Source organism: Tamandua tetradactyla, chromosome 3, assembly GCF_023851605.1.
Source record: "Tamandua tetradactyla isolate mTamTet1 chromosome 3, mTamTet1.pri, whole genome shotgun sequence".
Classification (NCBI taxonomy): Eukaryota; Metazoa; Chordata; class Mammalia; order Pilosa; family Myrmecophagidae; genus Tamandua; species Tamandua tetradactyla.
In genome coordinates this window covers 30492132-30519621 of record NC_135329.1, presented here as the reverse complement: position 1 = coordinate 30519621, position 27490 = coordinate 30492132, and the positions used below count along the sequence as shown (strand labels likewise).

Here is a 27490-nt window from a genome sequence, read left to right as displayed (position 1 = left end):
AAGCAACACTGGAAGAGTTTTCCTTCTTCATCTCCAAAAATAACTGGCTGGAGGACTCTCTGCGTCTAATGGCTATGTCTTTCTGAAGCTTTCTCCAAAATACTTCTTTTATAGGATTCCAGTAAACTAATCAAGACCCACACGGAATGGGTAGAGACACGTCTTCATCGAATCAATTCTTTTTATTAATTAAAAAAAAGATTAACACAACATTTAGAAATAATTCAATTCGACATATGCAATCAGTAATTCTTAATATTATCACATCGATGTATGATCATCATTTCTTATTACATTTGCATCGACTTAGAAAAAGAAATAGTAAGACAACAGAAAAAGAAATAAAATGATAATATAGAGAAAAAAATAAAAATAAAAAATACAAAAAGTATATATAAAAAACACACACACAAACAAACAAAAAACTATAGCTCAGATGCAGCTTCATTCAGTGTTTTAACATAATTACATTACAATTAGGTAGTATTGTGCTGTCCATTTTTGAGTTTCTGTATCTATTCCTATTGCACAGTCTGTATCCCTTCAGCTCCACTTACTCATTATCTTACCCTGCTTCTAACTCCTGATGGTCTCTGTTACACAATGACATATTCCAAGTTTATTCTCGAATGTCGGTTCACATCAGTGGGACCATACAGTATTTGTCCTTTAGTTTTTGGCTAGTCTCACTCAGCATAATGTTCTCTAGGTCCATCCATGTTATTACATGCTTCATAAGTTTATTCTGTCTTAAAGCTACATAATATTCCATCTTATGTATATACTACAGTTTGTTTAGCCACTCGTCTGTTGATGGACATTTTGGCTGTTTCCATCTCTTTGCAGTTGTAAATAATGCTGCTATAAACATTGGTGTGCAAATGTCCATTTGTGTCTTTGCCCGTAAGTCCTCTGAGTAGATACCTAGCAATGGTATTGCTGGGTCGTATGGCAATTCTATATTCAGTTTTTTGAGGAACCGCCAAACTGCCTTCCACAGTGGTTGCACCATTTGACATTCCCACCAACAGTGGATAAGTGTGCCTCTTTTTCACATCCTCTCCAGCACTTGTCATTTACTGTTTTGTTGATAATGGCCATTCTGGTGGGTGTGAGATGATATCTCATTGTGGTTTTGATTTGCATTTCTCTAATGGCCAGGGACATTGAGCATCTCTTCATGTGCCTTTTGGTCATCTGTATTTCCTCTTCTGGGAAGTGTCTGTTCAAGTCTTTTTCCCATTTTGTAATTGGGTTGGCTGTCTTTTTGTTGTTGAGTTGAACAATCTCTTTATAAATTCTGGATACTAGACTTTTATCTGATATGTCGTTTCCAAATATTGTCCCCCATTGTGTAGGCTGTCTTTCTACTTTCTTGATGAAGTTCTTTGATGCACAAAAGTGTTTAATTTGGAGGAGCTCCAATTTCTTTCTTTCTTTCTTCAGTGCTCTTGCTTTAGGTTTAAGGTCCATAAAACCACCTCCAATTGTAAGTTTCATGAGATATCTCCGGACATTTTCCTCTAACTGTTTTATGGTCTTAGACCTAATGTTTAGATCTTTGATCCATTTTGAGTTAACTTTTGTATAGGGTGTGAGATACGGATCCTCTTTCATTCTTTTGCATATAGATATCCAGTTCTGTAGGCACCAATTATTGAAGAGACTGTTCTATCCCAGGTGAATTGGCTTGACTGCCTTATCAAAGATTAAATGTCCATAGTTGAGAGGGTCTATATTTGAGCATTCTATTCGATTCCACTGGTTGATATATCTATCTTTATGCCAATACCATGCTGTTTTGACCACTGTGGCTTCATAATGTACCTTAAAGTCCGGCAGCTTGAGACCTCCAGCTTTGTTTTTTTTCCTCAAGATACTTTTAGCAATTCGGGGCACCCTACCATTCCAGATAAATTTGCTTATTGGTTTTTGTATTTCTGAAAAATAAGTTGTTGGGATTTTGATTGGTATTGCATTGAATCTGTAAATCAATTTAGGTAGGATTGACATCTTAACTATATTTAGTCTTCCAATCCATGAACACGATCTGCCCTTCCATCTATTTAGGTCTTCTGTGATTTCTTTTAACAGTTTTTTGTAGTTTTCTTTATATAGGTCTTTTGTCTCTTAAGTTAAATTTATTCCTAAGTACTTTATTCTTTTAGTTGCAATTGTAAATGGAATTCGTTTCTTGATTTCCCCCTCAGCTTGTTCATTGTTAGTGTATAGAAACGCTACGGATTTTTGAATGTTGATCTTGTAACCTGCTACTTTGCTGTACACATTTATTAGCTCTAGTAGTTTTGTTGTGGATTTTTCCGGGTTTTCGACGTATAGTATCATATTGTCTGCAAACAGTGATAGTTTTATTTCTTCCTTTCCAATTTTGATGCCTTGTATTTCTTTTTCTTGTCTAATTGCTCTAGCTAGAACCTCCAACACGATGTTGAATAATAGCGGTGATAATGGACATCCTTGTCTTGTTCCTGATCTTAGGGGGAAAGTTTTCAATTTTTCCCCATTGAGGATGATATTAGCTGTGGGTTTTTCATATATTCCCTCTATCATTTTAAGGAAGTTCCTTTGTATTCCTATCTTTTGAAGTGTTTTCAACAGGAAAGGATGTTGAATCTTGTCAAATGCCTTCTCTGCATCAATTGAGATGATCATGTGATTTTTCTGCTTTGATTTGTTGATATGGTGTATTACATTAACTGATTTTCTTATGTTGAACCATCCTTGCATACCTGGGATGAATCCTACTTGGTCATGATGTATAATTCTTTTAATGTGTTGCTGGATTCGATTTGCTAGAATTCTGTTGAGGAGCTTTGCATTTTTATTCATTAGAGAGATTGGTCTGTAGTTTTCTTTTTTTGTAATATCTTTGCCTGGTTTTGGTATGAGGGTGATGTTGGCTTCATAGAATGAATTAGGTAGCTTTCCCTCCACTTCAATTTTTTTGAAGAGTTTGAGGAGAGTTGGTACTAATTCTTTCTGGAATGTTTGGTAGAATTCACATGTGAAGCTGTCTGGTCCTGGACTTTTCTTTTTGGGAAGCTTTTGAATGACTGATTCAATTTCTTTACTTGTGATTGGTTTGTTGAGGTCGTCTAGTTCTTCTTGAGTCAGAGTTGGTTGTTCATGCCTTTCTAGGAACTTGTCCATTTCATCTACATTGTTGTATTTATTAGCGTAAAGTTGTTCATAGTATCCTGTTATTACCTCCTTTATTTCTGTGAGGTCAGTGGTTATGTCTTCTCTTCCATTTCTGATCTTATTTACTGGCGTCCTCTCTCTTCTTTTTGTCAATCTTGCTAAGGGCCCATCAATCTTATTGATTTTCTCCTAGAACCAACTTCTGGTCTGATTGATTTTCTCTATTGTTTTCATGTTCTCAATTTCATTTATTTCTGCTCTAATCTTGTTATTTCTTTCTTTTTGCTTGCTTTGGGGTTAGTTTGTTGTTCTTTCTCCAGTTCTTCCAAGTGGACAGTTAATTCCTCCATTTTTGCCTTTTCTTCTTTTCTGATATAGGCATTTAGGGCAATAAATTTCCCTCTTAGCACTGCCTTTGCTGCGTCCCATAGGTTTTGATATGTTGTGTTTTCATTTTCATTCGCCTCGAGATATTTACTAATTTCTCTTGTAATTTCTTCCTTGACCTACTCATTGTTTAAGAGTGTGTTGTTGAGCCTCCACATATTTGTGAATTTTCTGGCACTCTGCCTATTATTAATTTCCAACTTCATTCCTTTATGATCCGACAAAGTGTCGGGTATGATTTCAATCTTTTTAAATTTGTTGAGATTTGCTTTGTGACCCAGCATATGGTCTATCTTTGAGAATGATCCATGAGCACTTGAGAAAAAGGTGTATCTTGCTGTTGTGGGGTGTAATGTCCTATAAATGTCTGTTAATTCTAGCTCATTTATTGTAATATTCAAATTCTCTGTTTCTTTATTGATTCTCTGTCTAGATGTTCTGTCCATTGATGAGAGTGGCGAATTGAAGTCTCCAACTATTACGGTAGATGTGTCTCTTTCCCTTTCAAGTGTTTGCAGTGTATTCCTCATGTATTCTGGGGCATTCTGATTCGGTGCAAAAATATTTATGATTGTTATGTCTCCTTATTTAATTGTTCCTTTTATTAGTAGATAGTATCCTTCTTTGTCTCTTTTAACTGTTTTACATTTGAAGTCTAATTTGTTGGATATTAGTATAGCTACTCCTGCTCTTTTCTGGTTGTTATTTGCATGAAATATCTTTTCCCAACCTTTCACTTTCAACGTATGTTTATCTTTGGGTCTAAGATGTGTTTCCTGTAGACAGCATATAGAAGGATCCTGTTTTTTAATCCATTCTGCCAGTCTATGTCTTTTGATTGGGGAATGCAGTCCATTAACATTTAGTGTTATTACTGTTTGGGTAATACGTTCCTCTACCATTTTGCCTTTTGTATTATATATATCATATCTGATTTTCCTTCTTTCTACACTCTTCTCCAAACCTCTCTCTTCTGTCTTTTCGTATCTGACTCTAGTGCTCCTTTTAGTATTTCTTGCAGAGCTGGTCACTTGGTCACAAATTCTCTCGGTGACTTTTTGTCTGAAAATGTTTTAATTTTTCCCTCATTTTTGAAGGACAATTTTGCTGGATATAGGAGTCTTGGTTGGCAGTTTTTCTCTTTTAGTAATTTAAATATATCATCCCACTGTCTTCTAGCTTCCATGGTTTCTGCTGAGAAATCTACACATAGTCTTATTGGGTTTTCCTTGTATGTGACGGATTGTTTTTCTCTTGCTGCTTTCAAGATCCTCTCTTTCTCTTTGACCTCTGACATTCTAACTAGTAAGTGTCTTGGAGAACGCCTATTTGGATCTATTCTCTTCGGGGTGCGCTGCACTTCTTGGATCTGTAATTTTAAGTCTTTCATAAGAGTTGGGAAATTTTCAGTGATAATTTCTTCCATTAGTTTTTCTCCTCCTTTTCCCTTCTCTTCTCCTTCTGGGACACCCACAACACGTATATTTGTGCACTTCATATTACCATTAAATTCCCTGAGCCGCTGCTCAAATTTTTCCATTCTTTTCCCTATAGTTTCTGTTTCTTTTTGGATTTCAGATGTTCCATCCTCCAGTTCACTAATTCTAGCCTCTGTCTCTTTAAATCTACCATTGTGGGTTTCCACTGTTTTTTTTCATCTCTTCTACTGTGTCTTTCAATCCCCTAAGTTCTGTGATTTGTTTTTTCAGACTTTCCATTTCTTCCCTTTGTTGATCCCATACCTTCTTTATGTCCTCCCTCAATTTATTGATTTGGTTTTTGAAGAGGTTTTCCATTTCTGTTCGTATATTCAGAATTAGTTGTCTCAGCTCCTGTATCTCATTTGAGCTATTGGTTTGTTCCTATGACTGGGCCATATCTTCAATTTTCCTGGTGTGATTTATTATTTTTGCTGGCGTCTGGGCATTTAATCAGATTTCCCTGAGTGTGGGACCCAGCAGGTTGAAAGACTTTCCTGTGAAGTCTCTGGGCTCTGTTTGTCTTATCCTGCCCAGTATGTGGTGCTTGTCTGTCTGCGGGTCCCACCAGCAAAAGATGTTGTGGCTCCTTTAACTTTGGAAGACTCTCGCTGCTGGGTGTGTGGTGGAGATAGAGGAAAGGTTGTAGGTTGGTTTTAATGGCTTCAAATTGTGAAGTCCTGGGATCCGAGTTCCTTGAGAGAGGGAATCCACCTGAGTTGTGTTTCACCCTTCCCGCGGGGAAGATTCAGGTAGTAGAGAGCCCTGAAAGCAGTCTGTTTCTGCATTCGGGGCAGTTGCAACCTGTGTAATCCCAGAGCTGAGCCCAGAGGCAACCAAGCCTCTGTAGAAACAGCTGCAGAAGGCTCTTTTTCACCCCCTTTCCTCTTTTTCAGTTAGCCCAATAGGTGACTTCCGCCTTGATCAGTTTCGCCTGAGCTGAGGGCCTATTTTTAGTAGTCAGAAGTTGTTCATTAATGCCACTATTGGTGTTAGGTTGGGCTCAGTCTCTACTACTGTTGGAGACTCTTTCCTTTCCCTCCGGGAAGTCTCCTGTCAGCGAGGGGCGCCAGCCACCGCGGCTTGGGGATCTGCTGTTCGGATGCTCCCAGCCCGCCTGGGAAGCCGCGTGTATGGAAGTGGCTGCGGTCGCCGGCCACCGCGGCTTGGGGGACCGCTTTCCCGAGGCTCCCAGCCGGCCCGGGAAGCCGTGCGTGGGGGAGGGGCTCTGGCCGCCGCGGTTTGGGGAATCGCCGATCCAAATCTCCCAGCTGGCCCAGGAAGCTGCGTGTGTGGAAGGGGCTCTGGTTGCCGGCCACCGCAGGTTGGGGGATCGCTGCTCTGAGTCTCCCAGTTGGCCCGGGAAGCCACGCGTGGGGAGGGGCAATGGCCGCTGCAGCTTGGGGAACCCGATCCAGAGCTCCCAGCCGCCCTGGGAAGGAGGGAGGGAGCTCCAGCCGCCAGCCACAGCGGCCCGGGGAAGTGCGCGCCTCTTGGGGACCTCACCGCAGTGGAGACTCTTAGCCGGTCCAGCCGGTCCAGAACGGGGTACGCTGTTTGTCTGGTCTCTGTCGTGGCTCCAGGAGCTGTTCTGTACTGTTTCTAGTTCTTTAGTAGTTGTTCTGGAGGAGGAACTAAGACCCACGCGCCTTACTAAGCCGCCATCTGCTCCGGAAGTTCATTGAAAATGTAATCTGGTTTTAATCGCTTCCCTTTTTCAGACCCTGGCGTCTGAACTCCTTTAAAGAGGGATTCCACCTGAGCTGGGCCCCATCCTCTCCTGGGGAAGGCACAAGCTCCAGACAAAAGCTCAAACAAGCTTAATTCTGCCTATGCCTGGGGCAGTGGAGGCCGAGAATCCTTGCAGCTGTATCCAAAGAGCAGTCAAGCCGTAGACACACAGCCACCAAAACAAAAGAGAAAAATCCTTTTCAGAGCAGGACCTCATTCCTCAGGTTTGCAAATCAAGAGCTTAAGTTGGCACGTTGCTCTGTGTATCTCCAGGTCCTATGTGCCCCCTTCTTTCTTTCAGGGCTCAGACCTTTCAAATCCAAGAACACCTGTTTTTTGTTTTTTTTCCATCAGCCCTGCCCTGTCCCCTCTATGCTGGGGAAAAAATCAGTGACCTCTGCTTTTACTCAAGGTTCAGCTGAGCTGGGGGCCTATTTTTAGTAGTTAGAATTTGTGAATTAATTCCACAATTGGAGTTTTGTTGTGCTCAGTCCCTGGTGCTGGTAAACTCTCTTTCCTTTCCCCTCTGGGAAGAAGCCTGTGGGGGAGGGGTTCCGGCTGCCATGGCTTGTGGAACTCATGAGTCTGGGTGGGCTCACAGCCGGTCCAGTTGGTCCAGACTGGAGTATGCTGCATGTCCGGTCAGCGATGTGGCCCCAGCTGTTGTTCCTGGCTATTTATTAGCTGCTCTGGAGGACGAACTAAATCCCACACCTCACTAAGTTGCCATCTTGGCCACCTATAAATCACTTTTTAAAAGTATTTTGCAATTGATCTTGCCTATTTCTGGCAACTTTAGACCCAAAGATTTATGTGATCTTGTTCTTCAAGATTTCATTCTGCTTTTCAACCTACTACTGCTCTTACAATCATCATGACATCACAGCACCCTAATGTTCATGAATCCATTCAACGGAATTAAAAAACAGAAAACATTAGCAGAGAACATGCGTTATGGTGCAGACTGAACTAAATAAAAGCATTAAATTTATATTACAAATTAAACAAGATTTAAAAAGAATACATGTGAAATATGTGTGGACTTATAGTGAAGGAAAAGAAAATCAGCTATTGATAATCAAGACCTTTCTTTCAAACTTTGGTTAGAAATATTATATTACTTAGAAGCAAAGAGGCACTTTGGAGGAAAGCATGAAAATGACTAGAAAATCTTAAGACACCAAACCTAAAAGTACTATCAGGATAAATTTTTTTTTCTTGTTTTTTTTTTTGCATGGGTAGGCACCAGGAATCGAATCCAGGTCTCTGGCATGGCAGGCGAGAATTCTGCCTGCTAAGCCATTGTGGCCTGCCCACAATCAGGAATAATTTTAATAACTACAATTAATACATGATGAGTACTGTGGTGGTTTGAAGCTATATGCATTCCAGGAAAAAGATGTTATTAAACTTAATCCATTTCTGTGATTGTGAACCCACTGTAAGTAGGACCATTTGATGAGATTACTTCAGTTATAAGGTGTGGTCCAAATGAATCAGGATGGTTCTTAATCCTATTACTAGAATCCTTTATAAGGAGAATACAATTCACTCAAAAGAGAAGCACATAGGAAGCAAGAAGCTGAAGGTCAATGAAAGAAAGGCCAGGAAAGGCTGCCATGTGCACTGTCATGTGATAGTGGGGCTTAGGAATAAGGATCACCTGTAGCCAGTCCCAGAATGCTACAGTCTCCAGGCAGAGAGCATCACCCTGATGACACCTTGATTTGGACTTTTCTTCTAGCCTCAAAACCATGAACTAATAAATTCCCATTACTTAAACCAACCCATTGCAAGGTATTTCCTTGAGCAGCCAAGGAAATTCAAACAACTATTTTCTTGCATAAAGCAACAACAGTAAAGTGTATGAAAGTATCTTATGAAGACATATCATCACATGAATTCAACGAAATAATTAATTACATTATATTGTTTCAGATGTAATAAAGAAAGAAAATGGTATTTACCAGGGTTTGTCTTCTCAAGTTGATACCATCGGTAAAATGCCCTTTTCTTCTGTTCACTCAGGTCTGATCCCTGCTGCAACAGCCAATGAGAGATCCGGCTCTGACTGATACCTATGCAGAAAGACAAATAGCTTTTGGGGGTTTTGAAATTAAAGTGAATTTAATAAGGGTTTTGTTGATTTAGGTTACTGGGTGCTTCATTTTCTGTAAAGAAGCTGCACCTTGAGAGCAGACTCTTTAATATTGAGTTTCTTTGTAAATGCTGACTTCTGTTCTGGCTAGGATATATACAGACTCTATCAGAGGTCAAAGTATTTTATGAACAAAGACTTGATAGTGTTCTCTAAAATTAATCTCGAAATCAGGTCTATGAAGATAAGATAAGTTTAAAAATTTCTAAGTAACAGTTTTTTGTCAGAAATTGGCTATATTTATTCTCCTTTAATACCTCTCTTGCCCACTACCTCTGGGCTCTAATTTTTTAAACTTTTATCAGAGACTGAGATGCAAAAAACCAAGTCAGAAACTTTTAGTACACATTATTTATATTAATAAAATTATTTAAGTGTTGGAAATGGAGAGATCACTGAAAACAATGTCTTCAATCAGGTTTTCTGGTTTATTTGTTAATTACCTTAGGCATTTTTAACCTTGTTACCAGATAATTAAAAACTGGCAAACTTTTTTTGCTGCAATATGATTACTTAAGAAATCTCAAGAGCTAAAGATGCTCTTCAAAAACATAAGCTTTCCAGAAAACTAAAGAGAATAGGAAGCAACAGCTTTCTGTGCCACTAAGAAGTTTTTGACAGCAACTAACCAGAAATGGGAAGAACCTTCGCATGTGAAAGTAAAAATGCATGTCTCAAACTTACTAGTATGAGAATACATGCTCATTGTGGTTATTATTTCTATTCCGAAAATGAATAATTCAACATATAACTGACAAAGGACAAGAATAACAGGAAAGACAAAACTGCCTCATATGCCCTAAAGGCATTTTGAAAATGACCTTCAGCCACCATAAAGGGTTAACAATATCTAAACCCTCCCAAGAAATTTCACATGGTGACAGATATTACTGAAGACCACCTGTGCAAATACCTGATTAAAGCTATAATGCACATAAGGAAGAGTGGTTATCATGAAGTAATCATACCTTCTAACATGAGAAGAGGTCTGGAAATCACATATAATTCATTAAAAGCAAGCTCCTAGAATCTCATCAACTTAAAAAAATCTACATTAGAGGCAAATTAGAGCAAATCAGGGAGGGGAATATTGAAGGAAAGGCTGGACTGTGAAGCAAGGTTCTGTGATTGGAAACACCTTTCATCTCAAAAGAAGAAATTCAAACATTTTTCTAAAACCTAAGAAATTACATTCTCAGGTAATTCACATTGTTTCCCAATGGACTGAAGAGCTATGTGAAACAGTTGCTAGCAGCTAGCATTATATGTATGCTATAAATTATTTGGGGATAATTAAATCAGCTGTGTTTAGTAATGTTTTCACTAAAAGTCTAGTTTCAGACATTAGAGAATTCTTCTGCTACCTCTGGAACACTGCTTTTTCTTTTTAGGTGCATGTTACCAGGAACTGAACTCAGTCTCCCGCATGGAAGGAGAGCATTCTACCACTGAATGGAATACTGTTTTTAAACTATTTACTACATGAAATCAAAGTGATTTTCACAAAACTAACACTATTTTATCCAGATTCTTCATGACGGTACTATACTAACAAAAAACAGAGGACATTCGAGGAAAATCTGTTCAGACAAAAAAAAATCAGTTCAGCTACTTTCAATATTAAAGCTTTCTCACACAGTCAAATCATACAAAGAACAATCCACAGAGCCCACTAAAAACTATAGCTGCCCAGGCTTTTGTACTATAGAAGGGGGAAGAAGGCAAAAAGTTAAATGCCAATCAAAGGGAGATTAAATTATGATATAATCAAGAGACAAAAGTTGGAAGGCTGGGGTGTAAATCTTTGTCCCTGATGTTTCTCTATACCTCCGTGACTTTAATCATTGACCCTATTAAAATTATTTTTGAAAATATTTCTCCACTAAAAACACAGTGATAGTGACATCTCTTATCTACAAAGTCAAAGCAGAATATAATGGTTACAGTGTATTTTATCACACAAATATATCATAATTCAGTTACCAAATGTCTGTAGTATTTAGTTATATACATGTTAAAGACATAAACACATACTCATAAATACATGCAAGCTTACAATTCATCTGTTACTTTAACAATGGAGAACATAATTCTTCAGGTAGTAAACAGAATCTTTTAAAATATGAAGGAACAGTCACCCACTAAAATACAGGGCAGACTTTTAAAATTAAGTTTTAAAAGCCATCAGTACCAAATGTTGGGAAGGAGGTGGGGTATGTGGAATTCTCTTACTGTTGGTAGAAAGGTAAAATGGCAGGACCACTTTGGCAAACCACTGGGCAATATCTACTAAGCTGAACATCTGAGAATTCTATTATCCAGCATAATTTCCTAGGTACATGGCCAACAGAAACCTGTACACACTCAACAGAAAGATGTTCAAAAGACATGTACAACATAGTTCTAACCAGTGTTATTCATAATACCCCCTAATTTGAAACAACTCAAATTATGATTATGCATTCTACCATAGAAAATTATACTGTAAAGAATAAACTAGTACTACATGAAACTACATGAATCTCACAAAAATGTTACCCAAAAAAAAAAAAAAAAACTAGAAAACAAATGGGTACAACAGTTTGAGTCAATGTATATAAGGTTAATAACAGGAACAACTAATCTATATGGATGGGAATCAATAGTGGTTAATTATGGTTTGGGGAGAGAAATTACTGATTAAGAGGCAGTATGAAGAATGCTCATGAGGTGATCAGCATCATTCTTTATCTTAATTTGGGTGGTGGCTATACAGATGTGTTCACTTTGTAAAAACTTCATTTAGCTGTGCTCTTTTCTGTGTTATACTTCAATAAAAAAAAAGCTTCCAAAACAAGTCCCTAAAAATTATGTAGGCAAACAAAATAAAGTAGATGGAGATTTATTAATATGGAAAGAACTCCATGATGTAAATGAAAAATATTTCTTAGGAATAAATGCTTTTTGCGTAACATTACATTGTTTTATATAGTATGTAACAAAAGCTTATACATAACCAAAGCTACACAATGAATATAGAGTGGCAGACTCTTCCTTTATTGTATACTTCTATCTTGTTTTCTTAATTTTTCTGCAAATATGTATTAATTTAACTTTTAGCTTTCTCCCTAAACTGTACATATTTTATATCAGGTGCTTTACAAGCAACCATATCATTGTAGTAAGTTAACACAGAAGTGCAAAAAGAAGTTAATTTCTGCCTTTCCATTCCAATTCTATCCTCTGAGGTAAGCAATGTTAACTGTTTATACGTTACTCATATTATTCAGATATTTATTTAATAAAACAAAGGGATAAAAAGGTGACAAAAATATTCTTCTCTCTAGTCTTTTTGGTATGAGGAAATAAAGCATAAGAGCTTCCTTCTTATAAATTTGTTTCTCCTCAATAGATGTAGAAAACAAAGTAATAAAGCAGGTAATTTTCCCAGAAAAGGAAATGTAAAAAAATAAATATGCACAAAAACATACTTATAATAATTTTAAGCAGCTGGTTGACAGATAAATAAGATTCCTTTAACCCATTCTGTATTACCAAATTGCAAACTGGTCCTTCTGGTGTTGGCATGCCTTTAGAATTTTAGTTGTCAAATCCCCTGCAGCTTCTCTTATTGTTGGCTTTGGTGCTTCTCCAGTACCAAAGGGAGAAAATGTCCTTAACTCTCTCCTTCCAATTCCCACTGCCAAAGAAAACGCTATTCTTGACAAATTTTAGTTCCTCAAAACCTCCTCATTTCTATTTATAACCTTCATATATTGTAGACTAAAACTAACTAATGATTAATCAGTTTTCAGTAAGAAAATAATCACATTTTATTCAAAGAATGAAAAAAATTATTCACATTATTTTATGAGAGCTTGAGCCACATCAGCCTTCTTACAGTTTCTCAAATGCCATGCTCCCTTCCACTAGAGGGCTCTCCACCATAACTTATTCTTGTTAAAGTCCTTAATACACAAATTTAAATGTTTCTTCTTTAAACTCACTGTGGAGTGTGATACTACTGATTCACATCGTCTTCCTCCTTTTCAGTTGGCTCTGGGTCTGTGTGGTCAGCATCTTATTTGTTAGTATTTGCCTCGGTTCCATCTTTAAGCACCTTCTCTCATTCTCAGTCTCCTCAAACAAAGACCATATATTCTGTCTTTGGTCATCTCAGTTATCAACAATCTTGATTGAAAATATCTAAATGCCAATAATTTCCAGAACACCAGTCTGTCCTTTGAACCATCTGCTAGACAGCTTCATGAGAACTGCTCACAGGTATTGCACACAACATAGTAAATTTAATTCATTATCCTCTTTCTCAAATCTGCTCTTCTTTCTGTGTTCCCATCTCAAGTTTATCTTCCACACTACTCTTTCTCTCTACTAAACATGCTTACCAAATCCAATTTTGCTTCCTAAAATCACTTCATGTACTCTCCAGTTCTCATTCCTGAAGTTCAGATTATCAGCCTCTCTTGCCTGGCCTTTTACAGTAGCTTTGGTGAAAAGAACAAGCCATCTAAGACAGACAAAGTACAAAACACCTTATGATTAGGTCCTTTTAAATTAGAGATTCATTTAGCAGTTGCAAGAGTAACACATCCTTCAATTTTCTACTCGAGAACTACTCTCATTTTTACACTCCACCTTATAAAGTACAACCAGAGTTATGATTAAACAATTTTAAGTCAAAACACATGCATGCATTCTCTATAAAAATGTAAGTAATTCACAAACATGCAAAGAAAAACGTCCTTTTTCCACTCTCAGCTTTTTTCTTATTTTATGTCACTGAGGCTGTCTATTTGGTGTGAATCCTTCCAGAGTTGTTTCTGTGCATTTACTACACAAACATGTGCATATACATACATCTAATTTTTCAAACACATCTTTGGGTTTATTCCATATATAATAAATAATTTACTTTTTTCACATGATGTCTTGGAATTTTATCCTGTAGCATATTATAAATATCTTCTTCATTTTAATGGCTATACTATAAATATACCAAAATTCATTTAAAAGTTTGTGTTATTGGTCATTTCCTCAGGGGTGAAAGTCTTCCTGGTGCTGTGGGAGATGACTCCCAGGGATGAGCCTGGCTCTGTCACCATGGGATCAACCATGCCATTCTGACCAAAGAGGGAAAAGAAGTGTAACAAATAAGGTATCGGGGGCTGAGAGAGTTCAAATAAAGTCGAGAGGCTGCTCTGGAAGTCACTTTTCTGCAAGCTTCCGTTAGACATTGCTACTTATCATAGCTTGCCAAACCCCAATCAAAACCATTCCTGCCAATCCTAAAGTACACCTAGGGCATTATATAAGAGTCTACAAAGGTTTCTTACACTAGGGTAACTTTCCAAAAACCTACGACCTCCAGATGGGTCCCTGGACTAGATTAGTCCTAAAATGCAGAGGGCCAGCTTCTCCAGAACATCAACTAGTTCCATTCCCCATCCCATATTATTGACAGCCCCTCCCAACACAAAAAAGTTAGAATTGGGCATAGCCCAAATACCCCTAAAGAGTGGGAGAAAAATGAACTTAAATTTTCTATGGTAAAATGTTCCCAGTTGATCTGGACCAGTATGGCTTTCAGCATATCTCAATTTAGTGTCATTTAAAGGTATGGGGTCTGTTGCTAATTAACAAAGCTCAGTTTTGATATGCGTAATGAATAGGCAATGGATAACAGGATTATCCAGGGGTCAGAGAGAGAGAGAGAGAGAGAGGAAACAGCTGGCATGAACTGGGACATAATGAATAAAACAGTCCCGATTAGGATCAGAAATTGTTATCATTTGAGTAATATTTTAAAAATCATTATTACAATAACACATGAACATAGTAAAAATGAAAAAAATTCAAATGAGTATACAATTATACAATAAAAATGAGTCTTCCTCTAACCTCCCCCCCTCCCAAAGAGTGGGAGAAAGATCAAAGGTGATGGTGGAGTTATACAGAGAAGGCAGGGTTTAACAAATGAGTATGACTGCTGAATCATCATATTGGTATTTCTTTTAGTCCCCAGTACTTGAAGCAACTAGAAATCAAAACCCAAAACTGTGGAAACTGTAACCTATACCAAACTCTGAAATCTGTTCTACAATTAATTGATGCAATATGCTTTACAATTTATTTCTTTTTTGTCTACATATTATTTTTGACAAGAAAGAAAAAGTTGATTGTGATGATAAATGCACAGCTATATGATGATATTGTGAACAACTGATTGCACATTTTGGATGAATACATGGTATGTGACTATATAGTATACATAAAAAATAGTTTTTTTATGTTATTAGACATTTCAATTGTTGCTAAGGGTTTACTATTATATATGATGATGCAAGGAACACTCTATGCAGATCTCTGTACACATGAATAAATACTTCTTCAGGGAAGAATTACAGGACTGGAAACCGTGATTTATAGCATATGAGCAGTATTTAAATTTGTGATACTCACTACTAAACTGCCTCCCAAAGAAGGCTGTATCCAATTCTATACTCTATACTAGTAGGGATGAGAATGTTTTCCTTCATTCTCACTATATTACAAAAGTTGTTTGAAAGCCTCTTTTTTCAAACATAAAACATGTACATTGTAAAAAAATAAATTCTAAGCAAGTCAAAGGAAAAATAGGGATAAAAAAATTCCAAATTCTTACCATTAGAAATAACTATACTCATGCCGAGATCAAACAAAGCATATATAAACATACAATAGACAGAAATAATTACTAAATGGTATTATTATACTATAGACAGAATTTCAAAATTAAATTTAGATTGACTATAACAAAATAAAAATTTTAAAAACCAAACATCTAGAAAGAAAATGAAAGATCTACTGAAGCTCATATAAATGTTTCCATAAGAAGAGCTCTCTAAAACAAAGAAAAACATGAAGAGGTTAGGAGTATAATTTTTAAACTTGTAGACAGCATCTAATGGCTCTGGGCTCAGGAAATTAGCTTGCTCTTGTGACGTTTATTATGAAGTGGCCTACCTATAGTCATGCCTTAGAGTTTCTTCTAGAAAACCTCTTTTGTTGCTCAAATGTGGCTTCTCTCTCTGTAAGCCCAATTCTGCAAGTGAAACCATTATCCTTCCCGCTACATGGGCTATGACATTCAGGTGTGAAAGTTTCCTTGGTAATGTGGGATATGACTCCCTGGGATGATCCTGGCCCTGGCACCATGGGATTGACAATGCCATCCTGATCAAAAGGGGGGAAAGAATTGTAACAAATAAGGTATCAGTGGCTGAGAGTTTAAATAGAGTCAAGAGACTAGTCTGGAGGCTATCTTATGCAAGCTTCAGCTAGACGTTGGTACGTATCATGGTTTGCCAAACCCCAACCAAAACCATAAACATCAACCCGAAAGAACATGTAGGCTTTTCGTGAGATTCTACAAAGTTTCCATGCACTATGATTACTTTCCAGAAACCTACAATCTCTGGATGGGTTCCTAGATCAGATAAGGCCTGAAACCCAGAGGGGTTAGCCCCTCCAGAACATCAACTAGTTCCTCCCTCCATCCCATATTATCAGAAGCCCTTTCTAACATGAAAAAATTAGAATGGGAATAGCTCGAATATCCCCAAAGGTGAGAGAAAGATCAAAGGAGAAGGTGGAGTTTTAACGGAGAGGATAGGATTTGACAGCTGAATCATTATATTTATATTTCTTTTAGTCTCCTATGTCTTGGTTTTTCCTAAAATTGTGCAATTGAAACCCATACGAAAATCTGAAATCTGTTCTACAAACTGTTGTTGTGGTGTACTTTGAAATTTATTGCTATTTTGTATATATGTTATCTTTCATAATTAAAAAATAATAATAATCAGTAACAGACATTCAATAATACACTGATTTGGCAATGATAACACTTGGGGCAATCAAGAAGCTGACCAAAAAATTTAAAATGATAAGCTGGAGAATAAGATGCCCATAGGGACATATTCTGTGGAGATATTCCTAGGAATCTAGAAGACCATGAACATATGTAGGGTCATGGTCAGGAAAGAACTATGAAGGGCCAAAACTCTCAAGTCTGATTCACCTTGAGACTCTATGCAAACAGAAAGTGAAGCCTAAGGAAGAGTTCCAAACTGCCAGCCTGAGTACTGAACGTTTGTCCCAATACACACAAAGAGATCTTTGGCAAAAGCTTAGAGACTTACTGCTTTCAGGCATTTAAGGAATTTAGCTGACCACTAAGCCAATCATGAAGAGACTGAAGTGGCCACACACAACAAAAAATAATGAGTTTGTGGAGTTAATTTAAGAAAGCCACTAAAACAAAAAGCAGTAGTAACTATAACAAACACATCAACAAATTCAGAAGTGAAAAGGAATCTGATTCTTAAGTTGCCACATTCCATACTTTAAAAAATCTAGTTTTGAAAACAGACAAAAACACAAACATCATGAGACCTGCAAAGAAGAAAGTACAGCCCAGTTTTAGAAAAAGAAGCAGTCAATAGAAAAGCATCCTTGAAGAAACTCAAATGATGAACTTACCAGACAAAGGTTTAAATTAGTTATTTTAAAGATATTCAGAGAACTAAAGGAAGCCATGTCTAAAAAACTAAACTTTGAGAACAACTGCCTCACCAAACAGGGAATAAAAATACAGAAGTAGAAATTATAAAAAGGAATCAAAGTGGGCAGACCACGGTGGCTCAGTGGCAGAGTTCTCGCCTGCCATGCCAGAGACCTGGATTCGTTTCCCAGTGCCTGCCCATGTAAAAAAAAAAAATCAAAGAGAAATTTTGGAGTTGAAAAGTCCAATAACAGATATGGAAAATTCACTTGCAGGCCCTTAGAGATAAGTCAACTGAGATGATCTATTCTGAAGAAGACAAAGAAAAAGGAATGAAGAAAAATGAACAAAACCTCAGAAACCTCTGGGACACCATCAAGCAAAACCCAGAAGAGCGAAGGAAAGAATACTTGAAGAAATAATAGTCAAAAACTTCCCAAATTTGATTAAAAGTATCAATCTATACATTCAAGAAATTCGCAGATGTTCAGGTAGGGTAAATGCAAAGGAATATTATTAATGAATTTATGTTCACACCAAAAGACAAAAAGAAAATCTGAAAGCTGCAACAGAAGTAACTTACCATATATAACGGATTTATGATAAGATTAACAGCTGACCTCACATCAGAAACTAGGGAGGCCAGAATGCAGTAGGAAGACATATTCAAAGTGCAGAAAGAAAAAGAATATTAACAAAGAATTTGATATCTAACAAAACCATCCTTCAGAAATGAAGGAGACATTAAAATAGTTCAGATAAACAAAATCTGAGAGAATCTGTTGTTAGCAGAGCTGCTCAACAAGAAATACTAAAGCGAGTTCTTCAGGCTGAAATGAAAGGACAGTGAACAGTAACTCAAATACCCATAAAGAAATAAAGAGTACTGGAAGGTAAGTATACAGGAAAATATAAAAGACAGTCTAAATATATTTTTGTTTGTAACACATTTGTTTTCCATTTGATTTAAAAAACAAGCACATAATGCTAAAAATATCAATCTAGGTTGATGGTCATACAATGTATTAACATCTCATTTGTATGACAATAATGGTACAAAGGGGAGTTACACAGGATCAAAGATTTTCTATACTAACTGAAATTAAGTTGGGATTATTCTAAACTAGATTATTATAAATCTGGATGTTAATAGTAATTCTAGGGCAACCATCAAGAAAATAATGTAGAAAAAAAAGTAAAAGAAATGGTAAGGGAAATGGTACACTAGGAAAATATCTCTGTAAAACTAAAGAAGACAGTATTACAGAGACAAAAAAGATACCAGCCATATGTAAAGCAAAATGACAACTGTAAATCTTGCCTTATCTCTTATTACATTATATGTAAATGGACTAGACATTCTAATAAAGACAGATATTGGAAGAATTAATTTTTAAGAAATGATCAAACTATACAATATCTACAAGAAACACATATTAGATTCAAAGACACAAACAGGCTGAAAGTAAAAGAATAGAAAAAGATATACAATGCAAAGAGTATCCAGAAGAGAGCCAGAGTGCCTGTAATAATATAAATGAAATAAACTTGAAGATGACATTGGTTACTAGAGAAAATAAGTACACTTTATAATGATTAAAAGCTCGATCCATGAAGAAGGTATAACAATTGAAAACATATGCAACTAAAAATGGAGACCCAAAATACATGAAACAAAAACCGACATAACTGAAACAAGCATTATGGGTGGGCCAAAGTGGCTCAGCAGGTAGAGTTCTCACCTGCCATGTCGGAGAACCGGGTTCAATTCCCGGTGCCTGCCAATTAAAAAAAAAAAAAAAAGAAAGAAGCAATTCAACAAGAGCTGGAGATGTCAATATTCCACTTTCAATAACACAACTACACAGAAGATAAACAAGGAAATAAAAGACCTGACCACAGACTTTTCAGACATCTATCCACCAACAAATAACAGTAGAATACACATGCTTCTCAGTTGCACAAGGAATATTCTCTAGGATGGACCATATGTTAGGTCATAAAATAATTCTTAATATTTTTAAAAGGACTGAAATGATACAAAGTATGTTATATAATCATAATGGAATGAAATTAGATATGTATAATGAAAATCTTTTGGAGAAATTTATAAATGTGGAAATTAAATAATAGATCCCAAAAGGAACAGTGGATCAAAGGAGATATCACAACAGAAATTAGAAAGTACTTTGAGATGACTAAAAATAGCATACAGAATTTTATGAGATGAAGCAAAAGTACTGCTTACAGTCTATTAAAAAGGAATAATCTAATCTGTTTTACAACTAAATGTTGTGATGTACTTTGCAATTTATTGCTTTTTTGTATGTTATTTTACACAAAAAAGAAAAAAAGTCAATTGTGACAATAAATGAACAGATGATATTGTGAACCACTGATTGTACACTCTGGATGAGTACCTGGTATGTGAATATATAATATATATCAATAATATTTTTTTAAAAAAGGAATAATCTTTAGTTCTAAAATGACTTTCTTGTAAATAGATATAATAGATCATAACATGAGTCCTGATTAAAAACCTCCAAAAAACTGAAGAGATGAGGACACTTCCAAACTCATTCTATGAGGCCAACATCACCTTCATACCAAAGCCAGATAAAGATACCACAAGAAAATCCCAGACCAATAACCCCTATGAATCGAGGATGCAAAAATGCTCAACAAAAATACTAGCAAACCTAATTTAACAGTACATTAAAAGAAGTATATACCATGATCAAGTTGCCTTTATCCCAGATATAAAAGGATGGTTCACCATAAGAAAATCTCAATCAGTGTAATAAAACACACTAATAGAATGATGGGAAAATAACACATGATTACCTCAATTGATGCGGAAAAAATATATGACAAAATCTAGCACTCCTTTTGATAAACACACTTAGAAAACTTGCAATAGAAAGAAACTTCCTCAATCTGATAAAAAGCATCTGTGAAAACCCCCAGCTGGCATCATATTTGATGATGATAGAAGGAAAACTCTCTCTCAAAGATCAGGAACAAGATAAGGATAACCATTGTAACCACTGCTATTCAGCATCGTACTGTAAGTTTTAGCCATAGAAATTAAGCAAGAAAAAGAAATAAAACAAGACAAAGATGCCCACTGTCACCACTGTTATTTAACATTCTGCTGGAAATTACAGCTAGAGCAATTAGGTAAGAAAAAGAAATAAAAAGCATCCAGATTGGAAAATATGATCATCTGAAGTTATGTACCCAAGGAAAGGACATATCCTTTAGTCCATTCCTGTGTACACAGACCTGTTGTAGGAAACCTTTTGATTAGGCTATTTCAGTTGAGATGCAACCCATCTCATTCAAGGTAGGTCTTAATCCCCTAACTGGAGTCCTTTACAAGAGAATAAAAGACAAAAAAGAGATAGAGAAGCTAACAGATGAAATTAAGAGAAGCTCATAGAGAAAAGCCTCAGGGCAGCTGAGAAACAAGGACACACCCTCAGAAGCTGAGAGAAGCCACCGAAGCCAGAAGCTGAAAGCAATGAAACCTGGAGAGAAGAACCAGCAGACACTGACCATGTGCCTTCTCATGTGAAGATATCGTCCTGTTGAGGCCTTAATTTGGACATTTTCAAGGCTTCAGAACTGTAATTTTGTAAGCTAATAAGACCATTTCTGGTATATTGAATTCCGGCAGTTTCTGCAAACTGAAACAGAAAGGAAGAAGTAAAACTTTCACTGTTTGCAGATGACATGATTCTATATTTAGAAAGCCCCCCAAAACCTACAACAAAGTTACTAAATGAATTCAGCAACGTGGAAGGATACAAATCAACATGCAAAAATCAGTAGCGTTTCTATACACTAGTAAGGAGCAATCGTACATTACTATCCATGCAGTCCAACAGTTTGCTTGTTTTAGGTGTATTTTTTTTTTTTTTTTACCAATATACCACCCTATTTTTAACACCTTGTAATGGTATCGTACACTTGCTCTAATTCACGGAATTATACTTGTACTACTGACCATACTCATTGTTCTTAAAAGGGCTCATTATGTTATACAGTCTCAGGTTTCATTCTCTAGCTTTCCTACTAGTGGCATACATGACCCCAAACCTTCCCTTCCAACCACGATTGTATCTATATATCACTGCTGTTATAACACTCACTATATTACCATCAACTCTATCCATTTACAAACATTTAGAATGAATCTTATTACAAATTCTGCACCAATTAAGCATTTGCTCCCCAACTCTCTGCCTTCATTCTAACTTCTAGTGACCTACAGTCTAGATAATAACACCACGAGTTTGCTAGTTATATTTAGTTCATTGGTTGATGAGTACTCTGGCTGTTTCTATCTTTTGACAATTGTGAATAATGCCACTATGAACACTGGTGTGCAAATGTCTGTTTGTATGCCTAACTTCAGTTCTTCTGTGTTTATACCAGTAGAAAAACTGCTTTAAAATACAACAGTTCTCTATTGAGCTTCCTGAGGAATGCCAAACTGTCTTCCAAAGTAGCTGTAGCCATTCTACATTCCCACCAACAGTGAATAAAGCATTCCTATTTCTCCACATTCTCTCCAACACTTGTAATTTTCTCTTTTTTTTTAAAGTGACTATTCTAGTAGGTGTGAAATGATATCTTGTAGTTTTTATTTGCATTTCCCTAATAACTAGTGATTTTGAGCAACTTTTTATGTGCTTTTTAGCCATATGTATATCCTCTTTGGAAAAATGTCTATTCAATTCTTTTGTCCATTTTATTTTTTATTTTTCTTTTCTGCCCAGTTTTTAAAAAGCAGTTTCATTGAGACATATTCACATACTATACAATCTATATGCTTTATAGTATCATCACACAGTTGTGCATCCATCACCACCATCAATTTTAGAACATTTTCATTACTCGCCAAAATATCCCATACCCCTTTATCCCCTGCCCTATTATTGCTTTTGACATTGGTGTGGCATATTTTTTACTGTTGATAAAAGAATATTAAAAATTCACTGTTAACTATCATCCATAGTTTGTAATAGGTGCATTTTCCCCATATACTACTCTTATTATTAACTCCTCATAATAGTGACATATATTTGTTGTAGTTCATGAAAGAACATTTTTTATATTTGTACTACTATGTATATCATCATCAACCACAAAGTTCACTACACTTGTTATATGCTTTCTTCTACAGCTTCCCTTCTAGTGTCATAGCACTATTAAATATAGTCCAAAATTTGCACTAGGTGTATTTTTTCCCCAACACCACCTATTATTAACAACTTGATTAGTGTTGTATATTTGCTATAACTCACAAAAGAACATTCTTATACCCAGTCCATTGTTCACAAAGCGTTAACTGTGTCACATAGCCCCGTGTTTTATCTTCCTTCGTTCAAGTAATATAAACTATCCAAAACTTTCCCTTTCAACCAGAATGACACTCGTAATCCAGTGCTGTTAATTACACTCACACTAAAATGTGCTACCATCATCTCTATCCATTTCCAAACATATAAATTCAACCTAGTTAAAAATTCTGCACACATTTAAGCATCCATTTTCCACCCTCTACCCTCATTCAATTTCCTGGTAACCTATATTCTAGACTTTAATTCTATGAGTTTACATTTTATAATTAGCTCATCCATTATCAAAACTTCACAATCAACTGCAACAGAAATTCTTTACAAGATATGCATTAATTCCTCAGTGCCTATCCCTAACCCAGCCCCCAATAATCCACATTTTAGATCCTGACTCAGTAAGTTTATTTATTCTAATTATTTTAAATCAGTGAGATTATACAATATTTGTCCTTTTATGTTTGGCTTACTGCATTCAACGTGCAGTCTTCAAGGTTCATCCTTTTTGGGGAAGGGGGAGGTTTGGTTCATCCATCTTTATGAAAAGAACTTCATTTCCTTTTAAGACTGAATAATACTTCATTGTTTGTATATAACACATTTTGCTTAGCCATTCACTGTTTCATGGACACTTGGATTGCTTCCATCTTTTGGCAATTGTGAACAATGCTACTATGAACATTACTATGCAAATACATGTTTGAGTTCTGCTTTCAAATTTTTGGGTAAGTACCAAGAAGTGGGATTGATGTACCATATGATAATTCTACACTTAGCTGTCTAAGGAGTTGCAAAACTATCTTCCAGTGGTTGAACCGTTTTTATATTTCCACCAGAAAAGAAGGAATCACCCCATTTCTTTACATTCTCTCCATCACTTTAATTTTCTGTCTTTTAAAAGTAGCCATTCTAGTGGCTGTGAAATCACTGTGGAATTGATTTGCATCTTTCTACTAGCTAATGGTACTAAGCATCTTTTCATGTGCTTTTTAGCCATGTGTATACATTTACTGGAGAAATGTCTATTCAAATATTTTGACCATTTTTAACCGAGTTGTTTATCTTTTTATTCTTGAGCTGTAAGATTTCTTTATATACTCTCTATATTAACCCCAAACAGATATATGGTATCCAAATATTTTCTCCCATAGAACAGGCTCTTTTCACATTCACACCAAATGTCCTTTACATAAAAGTTTTTATTTTGATGAGGCCATTTTTTCTTTTGTTGCTTATACTTTGGATGTAAAGTCTAAGAAAACATTGTTTAACACAGGATAAAGATGTTTCCCTATATTTTCTTCTAAGAATTTATAGTTCTAGCTCTTATATTTAGGTCTTTGATCCATATTGAGTTAATTTTTGTATATGGTGTGAGATAGGGGACTTCCTTCATTATTTTGTGTATGGATATTCAGTTCCCCCAGCACCACTTGTTGAGGACGCTATTCTTTCCCAATTGAGTGCACTTGGCAGCCTTGTCAAAAACTAAGTGGCCACACACACACAAAAAAAAAAGAAAAAGAAAACAAACAAAAAATTAATTGACCATAGATATGAGGTCTATTTCTGAATTCTCAATTCAATTCTTTTGGTCTATATATTTCTCCTTGTGCCAGTATCATGCTGTTTTATCCACTGACGCACTGTAATATTTTTTAAATCCAGTTTTATTGAGCTATATTCACAAACCATACACTCGAACACGGATGAACCTTGAGGACACTTTGAGACATTAAGTCTCACCCAATCAGTCAAAGGACTTACAAAGAGAAGTGAAAGCCAGAAAGAAGAGTTTCTATCTCTACTTCAGCCAGCCACCTTCTCCTGGGTAATTCAATGAAACCTTTATGGGAGTTTCCAACTTGAGGTCTGCCCTGTGGAATTCAGACTTAACAATCCCCACAATTGTGTGAGCCTATAATGTGTGTGTGTGTGTGTGTGTGTGTGTGTGTGTGTGTATATATATGTCATTTCTTGTTTCCTTGGGGAAGTACACATACAAACAGCAAACAGTTAACTTGGAAATGGTTGAGATGGAAAAGTTTATGTTGTAAATATGTTTACATAATTTGAAAAAAAGGCAATTAAAGAAAAAATGAAAATGAAATGCAGTACATGATCTTGGACCAGATCTCACAATGGAGGAAAAAGGTCCAAAATAGATGTTATTGGTACATAAAAAAGTATTTAAATGGAATTTTTGATTTTATTGAAAATTTGACTGAATGTAGATAAGGGCTTTATATCAATGTTTAATTTCTTTAACTATATTCAGGGTGGTTACATATGTGAATATCCTTGTTCTTAGAAAATGTACCTAGAAGTGGCACGTATTCAAGTAGCATTTTGTATACAATCCACTCTCATTTGATTAGAAAACAAACTGATGGATAGACTATATAGATAGATGATGGACAGATAGAATGATGAAGCAAATATGGGAAAATGTTAAAACTAGTGGATCTATGTATCTATAGAGGGGGTCCTGAGTATGGGTTTTCAAGTTATTTTTTTTTTAGTTGTCCTGTAAGTTTGAAATTATTTCAAAATAAAAAAAAAAATTAAGGAAAAAAAATGGATCAAAGACCTAACTATAAGAGACAGGGCCATAAAATGCCAAGAAGAAAATGTAGGGAAGCAACTTTATGATCTTGAAGTAGGTGGAGGTTTCTTAGACATGACACCCAAAGCACAAGTAATGAAAGAAAAAGTAGATAAAGAGGACCTACTCAAAATTGAATAATTTTCGCTTCAAAGGACTTCGTTTAAAAAGGTGGAAAAGCAGCCTACTCAATGGGAAAACATATCTAGAAACCACATATCCAATAAGAGTTTAATATCCAAGATACAGAAGGAAGTTTACAAGTCAAAAGTAAAAAGACAAACTACCCAACTAAAAAAAGGTCAAAATACTTGAATAGACATTTATCCAAAGAGAAACTACAAATGGCTAAAAAAAAAAAAGCATTTAAAAAGACACTCAATGTTTCTAGGTATCAGGGAAATGCAAATGAAAACCACACTTAGATATCACTTCACATCTAGTAAAACGACCATTAAACAAATAGAAAACTACAAGCATTGAAAAGGAAGTTGTGTAATAGGAACACTTATTCACTATTGGTGAGAACGTAAAATGGTACAGCTACTCTGAAAGACAGTTTGGCAGTTCCTCAGGAAGCTAAGTATAAAACTGCCGGATGACACAGAAACCCACTACTGGAATATATATACTCAGAAGAACTGAAAGTAGGGATGTGAACGGACTTTTTGCCCAATTTCTCTCTGTTAGATATTGTATTAGCTGCTGGAATGCAATATGTCAGAAATGGAACGGCTTTTAAAAAGAGAATTTGATAAGGTACAAGTTTACACTTCTAAGGTCATGAAAATGGCCAACTCAAGGCACCAACAAGAGCTTACCTTCACTCAAGAAAGGCTGATGCCATTTGGAACACCTCTTTCAGTTGGGAAGGCAGGAGGCTAGCATCTGTGGATACTTGTTCCTAGTTTCACTGCTTCCAGTTCTGATGCCAGTGGTTTCCTCTAAGTATCTGTGGGCTTTCTTATTTCCTCTAGGAAACAACTCTGCATTTTGACTCGCTTAACATCTCATGGGAAGGCACATGGTGACATCTACTGGGTTCTGCCTGTGTTTAGGCATCTGCTCTCACTGTTGGTACTCCAAGTATCTCCAAACATCTGTGTCTCTGTCATCCTGAAGCAACTGTTCTACAAGCATCTGCATCTCAGGTTTCTCCAAAATGTTTCCCCTTTTACCAATAAACCAAGTAAAACCCACCCTGAATGGGGGGAGTTACATCTCCATTCAATCAAAAGATCACACCCACACTTGGGAGTGCTTCTTCGGTGTGGAAAGGATACAATCTAAAGGTCACACCCACAATGGAAATGTCAGATCTCCGTGGGAGACAATCCAATCAAAATATTCCTGCAATACTGAATCAGGATTAAAATGAATGGCTGCCCCCACAAGACTGGATCAGGATTAAAACATGGCTTTTCTGGGGTATATAAAAGTTTCACACCGGCACAGATAAAGATACCCAATTCTCCCAGCAGCATTCATTGAAGAAACTGCTGTGTCCCGTTGGGTAGACCTGACAACACTGTCAAAAATCAATTGACCACAGATATGAGGGTCTATTTCTGAACTCCTCATTCGTTTCTGTAGTCAATATGTCTATCTTTAAGCCAGTGCCATGCTGTTCTTACCACTGCAGCTTTGTAATATGCTTTAAAGTCAGGAAGTGAGCTCTTCAACTTCATTTTCCTTTTTCAAAATATTTTTGGCTATTACAGGCCCCTTATCCTTCCAAATAATTTAATAATTGGCTTCTCTTATTCTGCAAAGTAGACTACTAAAATTTCTGTTGGGATTGCACTGAATCTGTAAATCATTTTGGGTGGAATTGACATCTTAATGATAGGCAATTTTCCAATCAATGAACACGGAATGTTGTTTCATTTATTTAGGTCTGATTTAAATTCTTTTAGCAATGTTTTGTAATTTTCTGAATACAAGTTCTTTGCATCCTTGGTATTTGATATTTCAGTTGCTATTGTAAAGAGAATGTTTATCTGATTTCCTTCTTAGCTTGCTCATTACTATTGTACAGAAACACTACTGTGATTTTTGCAT

At 36.2% G+C, this 27490-nt stretch overlaps 1 protein-coding gene across 17 annotated transcripts in view; it reads right to left on the bottom strand.

Annotated features, from left to right (window-relative positions):
* Positions 1–27490, bottom strand: part of HMBOX1 (homeobox containing 1) — a 280883-nt gene that overhangs the window by 96599 nt on the left and 156794 nt on the right. For all 17 annotated transcript variants that reach the window (XR_013172433.1, XM_077152922.1, XM_077152925.1 and 14 more), the window contains one exon: positions 8726–8836. Coding sequence is in view for 16 of the 17 variants with exons in the window: in XM_077152922.1 (XP_077009037.1) it covers positions 8726–8836 (111 nt within the window). In the remaining variant the exon portion in view is untranslated. The remainder of the gene's footprint in view (positions 1–8725; positions 8837–27490) is intronic.